This window comes from Xyrauchen texanus, chromosome 14 (assembly GCF_025860055.1).
Source record: "Xyrauchen texanus isolate HMW12.3.18 chromosome 14, RBS_HiC_50CHRs, whole genome shotgun sequence".
NCBI classification, from domain to species: domain Eukaryota; kingdom Metazoa; phylum Chordata; class Actinopteri; order Cypriniformes; family Catostomidae; genus Xyrauchen; species Xyrauchen texanus.
This window is the reverse complement of record NC_068289.1, coordinates 47,360,561-47,375,390: the sequence shown is the minus strand read 5'-3', so window position 1 is coordinate 47,375,390 and position 14,830 is coordinate 47,360,561. Positions and strand designations below refer to the sequence as shown.

The window sequence follows — 14,830 nt, the reverse complement described above, 5'->3', positions numbered from 1 at the left end:
GCGTGGTTGCCTGGATGCCGTTCCATCAGTTTCACTTTCCCCCTCTACAAAAGCATATTCGCATTGAACACTCTGCCGCCTACCTAGGCCATTTGATCTTGAATCTAACACCGTAACACAGTCCAGTAAACTATAACTTTAAATACTGTTACAGAGTTGTCTATTTTTTATCTGATAAAGAAAGTCTTAAAGTAATGTTTATTAGCGCATATTCATAATCAAACCTTGCCAAACTGGATTTTATTATTGCATGCTTTGTGCTCCATGATTCGCATCAGCTTCTGTCGTTTCATTAGTTTCACTTCTGTTACCAATGAGTCATTGGTCAAGGGAGGGCTGTACTTTCCTAGAACAGCCATTCGCTAAAGGGGCGTGGTTTACAATACGCACCCAGAGATGATTGGCTGTTATCTTTGAGCTACTTAAATATTGTATACGCATCGTTTCTATTGGCCTAGAATGCCATTGTGGGCTGTAACCTGCGTTAGTGGCTCGTTTTACCATTTTTGAGCTCATTGGAGAGAACAAAAGTCTGAAGTTGAAGAAGAGACTGTTTAGTCTATGTGTAGCTTTCCTTCTTAGCCTGAGAAATACGCCTTTTGTGTCTTGAGTCCAATTCCATGTTGAAAGGTAATTTTCTGTTTTGTTTTTAGTTCCAGAACACTGATTCATTTAGGAAATCACAACTGGATTGTTGGCATTGACAGTTAAATGATGTTTTAATTGTTATAGCTTAAATGTTTGATCATATGTTATGTATCCATTATCTCATAGTTTTTGTTTTTGTTAAAGGCTATGGATTAAACTGAACAAGAATTCCATTGAATGCAGTTTGCTAGATGTGCAGAAGAGTCACTTGAAATATTTCAGATATTTAACAGTTTGAAAAGAATGGATATGTTAAATATTGTATTAACAATACAGAAAATAATTTAACTATGGTATGCATAGTGTTGATTATATATGTCTGCTGGTTATTCCTGCCCTCTTATTTCTTGATCAGCCGTAGACAGTTACAATATAACTTATCTCACCGAATAGTACCTATTTATATGCATAGGGCATGTTAGGGTAATCACCTCTTGAACAGATTTGCAATTATTTGAAAGGGTCAGCACAGATGTACAATCATTATAATATTAGTTTATTTACAAAAATATATTTTCTATTACTAGTTAAATTATTTAAGCAATAATTATTTTAAATAATTTTTATATAGTTTATTAATAATTATTTGTAACTCATTGCCTGGGTGAGAAAAATCAACACAGACATGTTGTACTTAAAGGCTCTTGTGTAATACTACAATGCATGTATCTCCTTTTAGATGACACTGTGGCGCCAGCTACAGCTAATGGACACTCTGTATTTAGAGCAAGTGGACCAGCTTTATAATGATGCTTTCCCTATGGAGATTCGTCAGTATCTCAGCCAATGGATTGAGAGTCGTGACTGGTGAGATTTGTTCAGCATACTCAGGATGATAATTTAATTTAATTTATTTTCATTTAATTTAATTCTGCATCACTGCTGTAAATTCTTTCATATTAATGTCTTTTTTTTATTTTATTTATGCATTATATTTTATAATAAATAAATAAATGTATAAATGTATTTTATTTTATAACACTGTAGCACATGACAATTTCAGCAGTGACAATTTCTGCATCACTGCTGTAAATCCTCATTTATTTAACATCCTGTTGTTGGTTGCAGGGAATCGGCTGCAAGTAATGTGTCTTTGGCAACCCTGCTCTTCCACGATCTCCTAAACCAACTAGATGAGCACTACAGTCGTCTCAGCCTGGGCAACAACTTCCTGTTGCAACATAATATACGCAAAATCAAACGCAACCTCCAGGTGCACAATTTCTCCCTGCATTGTTTTTCTAGCATTATTACTTTCAAGATAAAATCTGATTGTTGTCATTGATCAAAAATGATATGGCTCAATCATTGCAAATGAACGTCTCCCACTAGGAGCACTTCCAGGAAGATCCTGTTCACATGGCTATGATCATATCCAACACTCTGAATGAAGAGACGAAAATATTGGAAACTGCAATTAGTACTCAAGTAAGACATTTATATTTGAGACGCATTGATGTGCATCCTTTTGTTTTTACTAAGTGCTTCTGTTTTCATTGGTCCAAGTAAAGAACACGCCTGATTTTGTGTTCAGGGTCAGTCTGAATCATCACAGGGGGGTTTTATGATGGAACAACACAATGAGTTGGACAATAAAGTCAACAATTTGAAGAAGAGCGTGCAGGTAAACCATCTTACTGAATAGTTAACTTTTGGAATGGAGACAAAAGATAATAGAAATGGTTTCTCTGTACATTTCCTATATTTATTATCTACATAATAAAACAGAATTCTGCATAAGAGCTTTAATGAAAAAATTAAATACTGAATGTAATAGGTGAACAACCTGAACCATATACTTTCAGAATCATACAGTATCTTCATTCTTACCTACACATTCACAATTTGAAAAGCATATTAATTTTGATATTACTGCCTCAATGCTGTTCCTCATTACCATTATCATATGGAGCTGATGTGTCCTTTTTTATCTTTATCACAGAAATGCTTAAAACAATCAAACAGAATTTCCTTTTTGATTTTGAACTAACCTAAATGTCAAGACAGATGTATATTAAATATACAATACATTTTGTTTTAGCAGGCTGCAAAATGTATTTTTTTTTTCTTTTCGCTTTATTTCTCTCACCAGAGAACAGAACAGGATATACAGGTTCTGGAGGATGTGCAAGATGAGTATGACTTTAAGAGAAAGACCTTGCAGAGTCGTGGTAAATATTAAGCAATTCTTTACTGTAAGGAAACCAGGGTGTGTACCAGGGTGCATTTTTGGTCTAAAGTATTGGGGTTACAATCACAGTGAATTGAATTATATCAATGTAAAAATATACAGATGTGTTCTATGCAATCAGTTAAACATGGGAGTGTATAATAATTCTAGATAATAATAAATCAATATCAATAAATCAAAACTGGCATGAATGTGTTGTTATATTTTCAGTGGAGGTTGAAATGAATGGCCAGATAAATAAAGAGATCCAGCAGGAAGAAATGGTTATTAGACAAATGTTTATTGGGATGAATATAAAAAGAGAGGTACGTAAAGACTGAATACACCTGCTCACAGCACATGAATATTAATAGCTATCTGTGGTGCACAGATTTACTGTTTGGCATTTACTGTATATCTCTTCATCAGAATTCCATACTTTGTTAAACAGAACAAATAGAATGGCCCCAAAAAGTATTTGAAGTATTTTGACACGTAATTCTAAAATAAAATATACCAAAGCAAGTGGTATAATGACATATTCATGGATTTATGAAAACAGTTCCCCTTTCTGTGGACCTAACTTTGGGTCCTTGTGTGGGCCCAGGGGTGTCACTTTTGCATTTATGTTACATAAAATAACAAGATAAGACTTGAAAACCTCCATCACAAAAGAGAGCCAGTGTGCTGCCACCCTATTCTAATGATATAGAAATATCAAAGAAGTATAAAAGTAAAAAAAGCAAAACACTCAAATAGACAAGTCATACTTTATATCAAATGAAAGCTCCCGTTATTAGGAATGAATCTCAGGAAATCATTTTGTTGCCATAACTACAGTTCCAATGATTATCAAAAGAATCACAAAGTGAAAAAAGACAGCATGTCTGATCCGATCACTGCTTCTGTAAGCCCTAAATTGCCACAAAATCTATTTCAGCTTATTTCTTCAAAATGGGCATTTGGTCACTTGTCTGTGAGCTTGCTTTGGTAAATAATTCAAGATTATGTCTCAGATGTCAAGAGCATAGAGAAAAGTGAGTACTTGCTGAAAAATTGTTGCCAAAACGTGTTCTCACAGGTGTCCCAGAAGAGTAGCCACACGCATTTTGGACATTTGACAACAAGATTATTCTTAGTATATCTATTGTATTATTTATAACTTAAAATTAACTCATCTTTTTTTTTTTTAAATGCTTTGCTTGGAAAGTGTACTTGTGCTATTTTTCATTAAAATAAATCCCACTTGTTTTTTTTAGTTATTTAACACAATAACACTCATGCATTTTTTTGTGTGGCCTAAGTGTCAATTATACTTTGTGGGGCCGCTGTATTTTCTGACCTCATTGTTCGTATGTGTGTGCAGGTGTTGATAAAAGAAATAGCTAATGTACTAATGCTAGCAGAGCAGATCCAGCTCAGACTCATATCAGATGAGGTACCTGAGTGGAAGCAACGGCAACAGATGGCTTGTATTGGAGGGCCTCCCAACGCTTGCCTGGACCAACTGCAGAGCTGGTGAGAACCTCTAGGCAGTGCTGTTTATGAACCATAACAGATGCAATAAAGAGAATTATCATCCAACTCTTACAAAGCTAATAAAAACTACAAACTATTTTAAAGTGTGGCTGATACTTTGATAGTTATTGCTATCAGTTACTATTAGCTATTGTTGTTTTGCATATTAAGCTGGGATTGGAGAAATTGTTTCATCACAGAAAATGTACACATTTCTGCTTTAAATAACCAAACTCTGTGTGTATAGAAAGGGATTAAGCTCTAAGAAGAGTTTTATTTTATTGCAAATGTGTATATGTGGACATTGTTCAGTGTTTGTTTTGGTGCTGTCCATGACACTGATGGAGACACTGTGTATGTGTGTATGCCACAGCTAATTATCATATTAATTGGCTAATGCATGAATTGTGCAGGTTCACCGTGGTGGCAGAATGTTTGCAACAAATCCGTCAGCAGCTGAAGAAAGTGCAAGAACTCGTGCAGAAATTCACCTATGACAATGACCCCCTAACTCTGGGCAAGAGCCAGCTGGAAGATCAGGCCCTTTCACTCTTCAAAAACATCATTTTGAAGTGTGATATACGACACAAACCATTCCATCCTTTACATTTTGCATTTATATTCAGAGCACTTTTAGTATAAAGAGAAAGAGTTGTTTTTTCTGGCAATGTTGATAAGAGTTGGAGCATTTTGGGGTCAAAGGTTTACATAGGAATTATGATTATAATTTGTGGCTTACATCACATCTGATAGATCATAGACTTAAACAGGATGAAAGCAGTTGTGGTGTGTCTTTCAGTTCACTTGTGGTGGAGAGACAGCCATGCATGCCCACACACCCACAGAGACCCTTGGTAATAAAAACAGGAGTGCAATTCACAGTTAAGATCAGGTAGGTTGTTTTGAAGTTGCAGTCACTGGGTTTTCCACAGACACTATAATGCAGTGTCAGAAATTAACCAAGACTTGGAGCAAAAATGCTCCAGATATTTAAAATGTGATGTTTAGTGCCTTTGCTGACACTGTGCAAATGCTTTCCGATTTCTGTCTTTGTGTGTTGAATGTGTTCCTAAGTGCTACACATTTAGCAGCAATGCATCCTGTAGTGATAATTAGTCATTAATTATACATGTCCTCTACATGTATAAATAAATAAATGTTTTTTAATATATATATTCAGGTAAAACCAACTGAATTTAATCTTCCATTATTTCATAGATCACTAGTCAAACTGCCTGAACTGAACTGTCAGCTCAAAGTAAAAGCCTCCATTGACAAGTAAGTAAATCTATCTATCTATCTATCTATCTATCTATCTATCTATCTATCTATCTATCTATCTATCTATCTATCTATCTATCTATCTATCTATCTATCTATCTATCTATCTATCTATCTATCTATCTATCTATCTATCTATCTATCTATCTATCTACATGTATTCATATGCTTTTTTCCTCCTGTAGAGATTTAACAGAGAGGGACACGGTGAAGGGGTAGGTCACATTTGACATTGAAACTACAGGCACAAATGTATTATTAATTACAATAATATGATGTTATGAGTTAGTTCATTACATAGGGCCTTTAAGCATTTTATGCAGGTCATCATGCATCAAGTGATGCAGTTGTTTGTTGTTCCTAGATCCCGTAAATTCAACATTTTAGGGACGGCATCTAAAGTTATGAACTTGGAGGAATCCAGTGGAAGCCTAGCAGCAGAATTCCGTCATTTGGTATGACGTGAAAAATGTAGAACAAAATAGATAAGACAGAACTGACAGCACATTATGAATGCATGACAATGGCTAAATAGAAACTGAATGTTACTTCTTTCCCTCTGATTTCCACAGCAATTAAAAGAAATGAGAACTAGCAACAGAATTAATGAGGTAGGGTTACAGAAATTGTAACTAAGTCACATAAAAGTCTAAATAACTAAAATAATCCTTTGTTGGTATTAAAATGTTTTGTTTTTTTCTCTTTTGTTACAGACTTCCCTCATCATTTCTGAAGAGCTGCATTTAATTAGCTTTGATACTCAGCTTGTTCAGCCAGAACTATCTATTGATTTATCGGTAAAGTGACTCATTTTGTAGAGAAATCTGATATTTCAATTGGAAACTACCATACCAGTCAGGGTTGGCCAAAATTTCTAAATTAGCTCCCTTTCAATCCATTGAAAGTTAGGGGTCGTTGGAATTTGAATTGAATTAGCCACACCCCACAGGATGTTGACTTGAAATTTAAAAATGACAAGAAGAGGAAATTACTGAATTGCATTTGAAAGAAATTTAGCAAATGCTGTAGGTTTAGCAACCATTAACGTCATTTTGTAACCCTGCTTCATGTTGTTTGCCTCCTTTTTGAAAACGTATTCTTCCACCACAGCCCATAAACTCAATATAGACATATGCTGGGAGTATGAGTACATTTTTATCGAAATGCATGGACCCACTTTATATTAGGTGCCTTTAACTACTATGTGCTTAAGCATTTAATATAATGTACTTATTATGTACCTACATGTATTTACATTTACATCTAATGTTTAACTGTTAACTTTACCCCTAACCATAATCCCTATCCAATTCAATCAAATTCTGAATGGCACAAAATCCTAATATCTATTGCATTTAACTACGTTTTACTAACAACCTTTCATTGTGTTTAAACAGATCACATCACTGCCTATCGTGGTGATCTCCCATGTGAATCAATTGCCGACCTCTTGGGCCTCCATCCTGTGGTACAACATGCTTTGCTGTGAACCTCAAGTAAGGCTGCTTTCCATCATTGTTGTATTGTTTTTCTTTTTTTTTTTTTTTTGTCCTCCATTGATGTTTCCATTCTGCCTCTCACTGTCTCAGTCTCATAATCTGGCATTCTTCTTGAATCCACCACTGGTGAAATGGGGGCTTCTTTCAAAGGTGATCAGTTGGCAGTTTTCTTCTGTCACCAAACGTGTGCTGAACTCTGAGCAGCTCAGAATGCTGTCAGACAAACTTCTCGGTGAGATTTTCTTCCTATATCACCACTAGAAACGGGCCAGATTAATTGTTCATAGTTACTGTAAATGCATAGATCCGTTTAAAAATGTTGTTTTAGATTTCACATCTGTATTTAGGTTGTGAAGCCCAAGGTGACCCTGAGGGACTTATCTCTTGGAATACATTTTGCAAGGTGGGTTTATAGAAATGCCTGAAACAAAGACAGGAAAGTTACTTTTCCTTTCGTTTTAAAAACACACTTCTGTTTTTTTTTTGTTGCTGTCATTACATGATTTACTGGTTGAAACCATACCACAAAGATCAGACAGAAATATGGTTATCAAAACAGTCAGGCCCTCGTTACGCAACACTCATTGAATACAATATGTGATGCAATAAGATGTGAAATAACTTGCATGAATGACAAGATACTCCCATAGCATATTCTTTAGTTAGAATAGTGCGATAATAATTAATAATATGTGTCTTCACTTAGACATCAGCCAATGAGAGAGGTGTACCATTCTGGCAGTGGATAGATGGAATTTTGGACCTTATTAAAAGACACTTGCTCAGCATTTGGAATGATGGGTAAGTAAGCCACAATTACAGACAAAGGAACAAATGAGGTGTAATATCTATCTGCTACAGTTTATTAGAATCCGTTTCCATTTTAGATGTGTAGATCAGCTGAAGTTTTTTCATTGTATAGATAAGTCTGAAAATAAGTTTCCTTGAAATGCTATTTTTCTTTTTTTTTAAATAAATAGAAAATACATTTAACTAATTTTAAATGAGCAGATTCCAATTTTAAAGTCAGAATGAAATCAAAACAGACCCTATTCACTTTCTTATCACAAGTCTGTGGTCTTATTGTGGGATTGTTCATAGGTGCACATTATTCCAGTGAAAAAACGTCTCTGTGATCTTTTATCAAAACTATCATCTTTTTTATCATCCAGTTGAGGTGTCCTAAACGTAGATTTTTTAAAGGGATAATTCGCTCACAAATTAAAATTAGCTTATTATTTACTTACCCTCATGCCATCCCAGATGTGTATGACTTTCTTTCTTCTGCTGAACACTAACTAAGATTTTTAGAAGAATATTTCAGCTCTGTAGGTCCATTCAATGCAAGTGAATGGTGATCAGCACTTTGAAGCTCCAAAAAGCATCTAAAGGCAGCATAAAAGTAATCTTTATGACTCATGTTGTTAAAGCTATGATGTCAGAAGTGATAGTAGGTGTGAGTAAGAAACAGATCAATATTTAAGTCCTTTTTTACTATAAATCTTCACTTTCACATTCTGAGATTTATAGTAAAAAAAATTAAATATTAATCTGTTTCTCACTTAAAGTGACTGCATTGCTTCAGAAGACATAGATTTAACCACTTGAGTCATATGGATTAATTTTATGCTGCCTTTATGTGACAGAGCTTCAAAGTTCTGGTCACCATTCACTTGCATTGTATGGACCTACAAAGCAGAGATATTTAAAAAAATAAATAAATCTTTGTTTGTGTTCTGTAGAACAATGAAAGTCATACACATCTGAGATGGCATGAGGGTGAGTAAATAATGAGAGAAGTTTCATTTTTGGGTGAACTTACCCTTTAATGTTAACCAATAGCCAAATAGCTATTTGTGCATTAATTAGTCTACTGTTGTATTAAGCAATGCAGTCTTTTCAAAACCTTGCCATTTCATTTTGATTTTTAAGGTCACATGAGACATTCTGTATTAAGATTTACAGTGTTGTAATACCACAAATTATTATGAATTTCGTTAATAATTTTTATCAAACAGGAAATGCTTTAAGGTTTTCACTCTCTTTCTTACACATATTCAGGTACATTATGGGTTTTTTGAGTAAAGAGAGAGAAAAGGCTTTGCTAAGAGACACACTCCCAGGCACTTTCCTTCTGCGCTTCAGTGAAACCTGTCGAGATGGAGGAATCACCATCACATGGGTGGAGCACTCACAGGATGGTGCGTGTTGTTTTAAATTAAAATATTGTACGAAAAGAAACACAAAAACAATATCTTGGTGTGTCCCGTACTAGTGCTATAATGTGCGTGAAATACAGGTACGCCAGTGATGCATTCGGTGAAGCCCTACACTAGGTCAGAGCTGGTGAACATCTCTTTACCGCATGTCATCCGTGACTATCACCTCACCGCTGCAGAGAAAGTTCCAGTAAACCCCCTCATCTACCTTTATCCAGACATCCCAAGGGACGTCGCCTTTGGTCATTACTATACAAGCCCCTCTGATGGTACATACTCTTTTACATTGTATTATTTTATTTATTTATTACTCTTTTATTATTTTATACACTCAGTAGATAAACCATTTTGTTTGTTGATCTGACAGTTCATTTGTTCACTTGAACTTACTTGCAAGTAAACAAAACAAAAGTTTAAAACTTAAACAGAAGTTCTATAAGTAGGCCTACATCTTGTTCCAAAAGAGTATGATGTATATCGTATGAGTACAACAGAAAATGTAGTATGCAGTATATTACAATTCATCACATTAAAATTTCAGTGCACCACATTGCTGGTACTTTTCCGTCTGTGATTAGATAATATTCTTATATGTTGGATATACTGTTTGTATTGACATAAAATCAGAACATTTAAAATTGGGGAGTTAACTCATTTAAATGGATAGTTCACTCCAAAATGAAAAATCTCTCATTGTTTACTCACCTTACTGCCATCCCAGATGTGAATGACTGGCAGAACACACAAAAGAAGATTTTTTAGAAGAAAATCTCAGCTCTGTTTGTATGAAAATGCAAGTGAATAGTGACCAATAAAAGTAATCCATAAGACTCCAGTGGTTTAATCAATGTCGTCTGAAGCGATCCAGTTGGTTTTGGGTGAGAACAGACCTAAAAATAACTTTTTTTCACTGTACATTTTGCAATTGCAGTCTCTATGCACAATCATGATTTCAAGCACGACTACACACTCTAGTAATTGACACATGCGCATAGCGCTAGATGGAGCTAGGAAGAGTAATTGAGCTTGAAATAATGATTGCCAAGGAGACTGCTGATGTCAAAATTTATAGTGAGAAAAATGTTGGTCTGTTTTTATCCAAAACCAATGGATTGCTTTAGAAGTAAACCAATGGAGAATTATGTATTACTTTTAAGCTGCCTTTATATGCTTTTTGGAGATTCAATGTTTTGGTACCCATTCACTTGCATTGTGAGGACCTACAGAGCTGGAATTTTCTTCTAAAATCTTAATTTGTGTACAGTAGAAGAAAGAAAGTCATACTCATCTGGGATGGCATGAGGGTGGGTAAATGATGAGAGCATTTTTAGTTTTGGGTGAACTTTCTCTTTAAGCCTGCAGGCAATTGCCGAAAACTCTACCTCTTTTACCATCTGTAAATATTTTTGTGGTGACTATAAATGTTTTTAAAACAACTAGCATACAAGTAGACAATCTCAGGATGGGATTTTGACATGACAACTTCAGTGACTGGTCGACAAATCTATTATCTCTATCTTTCCATTGGTTTTATATGGGATTTTCTACATCTATGTATGGCATGCTTCATGTTCTAACATTTGAATATTTGTTTTACATAAAATAGCTCTAATAATAAAAAAGTGAGCGAGAGAGAATTGTTCAAAAACTAGGTTTTCTTGAAAATTATCAATTTCCTCTTGAATTAAGTATTGTTTTATTCATTAAAATATGCATCTGTCAATAAAGCCTAGCTTTTTAGACAGCTCATTATTTTGTTATTAATGTATAAATGCATATACAGTATTATGATATTAATAAATTAATAATATAATTAATGCCACTATCTAAAACAATTCCCAATGAGAAAATGCATTAGTGCAATTCAATTGTGGTACAGAGTTGCCATATGGAAATGTTAATATTTTCAAAATTTTCTGTAAAACTATTTTAGATAAAGTTGATCAGTTAAAACCCGCAGCAAAAAAAAAGAAAAAGAAATAAACTAAAATATCATAATGACAAAGAAACATACGAAAATACAGATATGTGCCCACCAGTTACTGAATTTGCCATTTCACATTTTCATAAAAAAATGCACTTAAAATTTGCAAAAGTGCTGCACAATATGTTTGTTTTAAGATGCAAATCCTTTTAAAAGTGCAAATTAAATCCTCCCCAAAAAAGGAAGCATCTCTGGGAAATCTGGACATTAATGCGTTAATGTTATTGTATTCCTCAGATCAAGATGATATGGATGTAGACAGAATCAGCAACCTTACTGTTGAACCGTATTTGGGCAGGCGTATGATTCCAGTGACAGTAGTGTAAGCAATTACTCTTCCTTATTTTATGACAACCACATGCATGCATAGCAGTAAATTGAGCAATATCAGCAAAAATTGTTAATATCATGGAAATGCATTTGTCAAATTTATTTATTTACATTTCTTAGTCCTGGATCAAGGCTCCCAAGCCAGTCCTAAAACACATCAAGGACACGTGTTGGACACGTGTTGGACACACTGGTACAGTATGTGCACCTTATTCCACGAGCAATCTCATTTTAATCCAAAGGACAATGATCCTGTTCTAAAAATACTGTATGTCATACATAGATCACACTAATGTACAATAGACATGACTGATGATATCCAAAATCTTTACCCAGGTACCCTTTGTACCATATTAGGATTACAGCTCTATTCTCCACCTGTCTGAGGAGGAGCCATGATTCTCACTGTTAAAGTACAGAATATATTTACTGTTAAAACTATTTAATCTTATGTTATTTGTTTGTTGTTTATATTAAAATGTAAAAATATGGTTAAAAACTCTGCATGTCCTTAAAAATAAGACTTTAGACTTTAAATGATTGTTTTCCCCCATCTAGAATTAACTTTATTAATCAACATGTTTCGAGCCTACTGATAAATAAACAAAAAGAGGACCCACTTTATATTAGGTAACTTTAACTACTAGATATTACACATGTGATACAATTGACTTATTATGTACATGCATGTTGTTGCATTGTAATTACATTTAAATTACTTGCTTTAAATTACATTTGTAGTTACAATGTTAACTTTACCCCTAACCCTAACCTTACCCCAAAACCTAACTCTAACCACTAATCCTAAACCTACCCATACCATAGACACAGTAGCAGCAAATGTGGGAATTTTGCTGTACAATATGTAGTTACACAGTAAATACATAGTCTTATTAATGTTAGTACATAGGAGTTAAGGCCACCTAATATAAAGTGTGACCCAAAAAGATTTTTGTTTAAAAGGATGGCAAAAAAGACAACCAAAACTTTAAAATGATGAGTTCTCTGCTTATGATGAAAAACATTTCCATCATCTTTGATAGTCAGCCCATTTATACTTAACTATAGCAAACAGTATTTTAAACTGCACTATTTAGATGTGCATTGTTTGTTTATTTTTGGTAGATTCTCATTTTAAGGAAAATATAAAAATGGTTCAGTAAGAATTTTACATTACCTACATTTTCTCTCAGAGGTTACCCTTGAACCCCCATACAATATTCCTCAGTCACAAGGCCTCATATACCCCCATAGGTATCTGAATATGTGTATATATATATGTATAGTAGTAGAAGATCCCCCATAGCCCAGTACTTTGGTTGTCTTTGGGCCCCCAATGTCCTCATTCTTGCCCAGTTATAAGACACTTTTTGACTGTTTATGATTTTTTATTTTTTTACAAAATACTATTGCTGCCAACATAAAAAATATAAATAACTATTCCAAAAAATGTTGCATTTGATACACATTGTCAATAGAATGGTTACGAAAGTTATTATTGTCCAGACATTTGGTGGGACGGAAATGATGAGACCGGCCCTCTGGGAACTTCAATTGAATACCCCTGCTTTACAATAAGGTTCCATTTGTTAACACTAGTTAATAACATTAGTAACTGTAACATGAACTAACAATGAACAGCACTTTTACAGCATTTATTAATCTTGGTTAATGTTAATTTCAACATAATATATATATATTTTTTAAATCAAATGTTAAAATCATATTTAAAACTAATGTTATTTTAACATTAAAACACAATGAACATTTGTATTTTTTATTAACTGGCTATATTGTTCGTTGTTAGTTCTTGATACCTAATGAAATAACTCAAAACTTGTTATAAAGTGTTACCACTTGAATCATTGTTTTTTTTCTGAATTTGTGTACTGCAATAGTGGATCCATTCAAAAACTCTGAAATTCTGCTTCTGTGCAGTCAATTGTTTGATTAAAACTTCCATCTTGAGAAGCAAGTATTTATTATTGCACATTAAAACATTTGTATATGTACAGTATATACACATACCAACTGCATTGTACAGTCAGAGATCCTGTTTCAAATCCAAATTTGAATATATTCTTAAACATTGGACAGTGTTACATAATGTGAAGTGCCAAGACTATTAAATGGTTTGTAATAATTTAGTTTGCAAGTTCTTCAATATCAGGTCTTCTTTTTCATCCATCCAATTGTCTACTTCTCATCCTTGTCTCCAGTGTTTTGAAATCAAATATAAGTGAGTTAACAAATGGTTCATGGTGTACTGCAATTTATTTTTAAATAGACAAGCCAAAGAAATGTACTTCAGATTTCTAGAGACAGTAAAATTCTCCTCTTTTTCTACCCAATTTGGAATTCCCAATTCACTCCAAGTCCTCATTGTGACATAGTGACTTGCCTCAATCCAGGTGGTGGAGGACGAATCCCAGTTGCCTCCACATCTGAGACATCAATCCGGGCATGCTATCATGTGGATTGTTGAGCACGTTACCGCATGTGGAGGCTTCATGCCATCCACGCACAACTTACCACGCACCCTACCTAGAGTGAGAACCACATTATAGCGATCATGAGGATGTCACCCCATGTGTCTCTACCCTCCCTAGCAACTGGGCCAATTTGGTTGCTTAGGAGACCTGGCTGGAGTCACTCAGCACACCTGGTGGTAGCACTTCTTTTTTTTTTTTTTTAGAGTACTGTTCTACATTTACATAGCATATAATTACAACAACTGTAGTAATTACTAGGTACTAACCCTAACCCATATTAAGTAAATGTAGTTACCTAATATTACCCAGTACTTTCTTGGGCAAGTACACTGAAAGTATTCTGGAAGTACACATACTGTAAAATAAAGTGCAACCAAATGTTATATAATGCAACTTAAAAGTAATTTGCACTTTGATTACTTTTTCTTTGAAGTATGGGTTACTCAGAAAAGTAACCCAGTTACAATTTTTAGAATATTCTTCTTCTTTTTTTTTTTACCCAAAACACTGTTCTAAACATATGTTTTTAAAAACGTGTTTTAATCAATGTTGGAAAAATAGCAAGATATGTCGCAAGATCAGGATATTTTAAGAATACCTAAGGACAGGAGCATGGTCCCCCCCATGGCCCCATTTTTTCTGAGGTATACTTAAAAATGTGCTTCATGATGTAACATTAATTACCTTTT

The 14,830-nt window shown here is 34.2% G+C and overlaps 1 protein-coding gene across 3 annotated transcripts; it reads left to right on the top strand.

The window, feature by feature from the left end:
• Positions 1 to 525: 525 nt before the first annotated feature.
• On the top strand, positions 526 to 13,888 carry LOC127654917 (signal transducer and activator of transcription 1-like). 3 transcript variants are annotated; one of them, XM_052142473.1, is made up of 24 exons: positions 526 to 630; positions 1,328 to 1,455; positions 1,717 to 1,861; positions 1,981 to 2,076; positions 2,183 to 2,272; positions 2,741 to 2,819; positions 3,050 to 3,144; positions 4,185 to 4,336; positions 4,750 to 4,908; positions 5,136 to 5,228; positions 5,555 to 5,614; positions 5,803 to 5,832; positions 5,982 to 6,072; positions 6,190 to 6,228; positions 6,331 to 6,414; positions 7,015 to 7,113; positions 7,207 to 7,348; positions 7,464 to 7,519; positions 7,823 to 7,917; positions 9,178 to 9,317; positions 9,416 to 9,604; positions 11,557 to 11,641; positions 11,770 to 11,842; positions 11,986 to 13,888. In XM_052142473.1, exons 2-23 carry the CDS (start codon positions 1,328 to 1,330, stop codon positions 11,798 to 11,800), a joined length of 2,178 nt encoding a protein of 725 aa, XP_051998433.1. In that variant the 5' UTR covers positions 526 to 630; the 3' UTR covers positions 11,801 to 11,842; positions 11,986 to 13,888. The 3 variants fall into 3 exon arrangements, with proteins under 3 accessions (XP_051998433.1, XP_051998434.1, XP_051998432.1); XM_052142474.1 differs by having other exon boundaries at positions 11,770 to 11,847; XM_052142472.1 differs by having other exon boundaries at positions 11,770 to 13,888.
• The last annotated feature ends 942 nt before the right edge of the window (positions 13,889 to 14,830 follow it).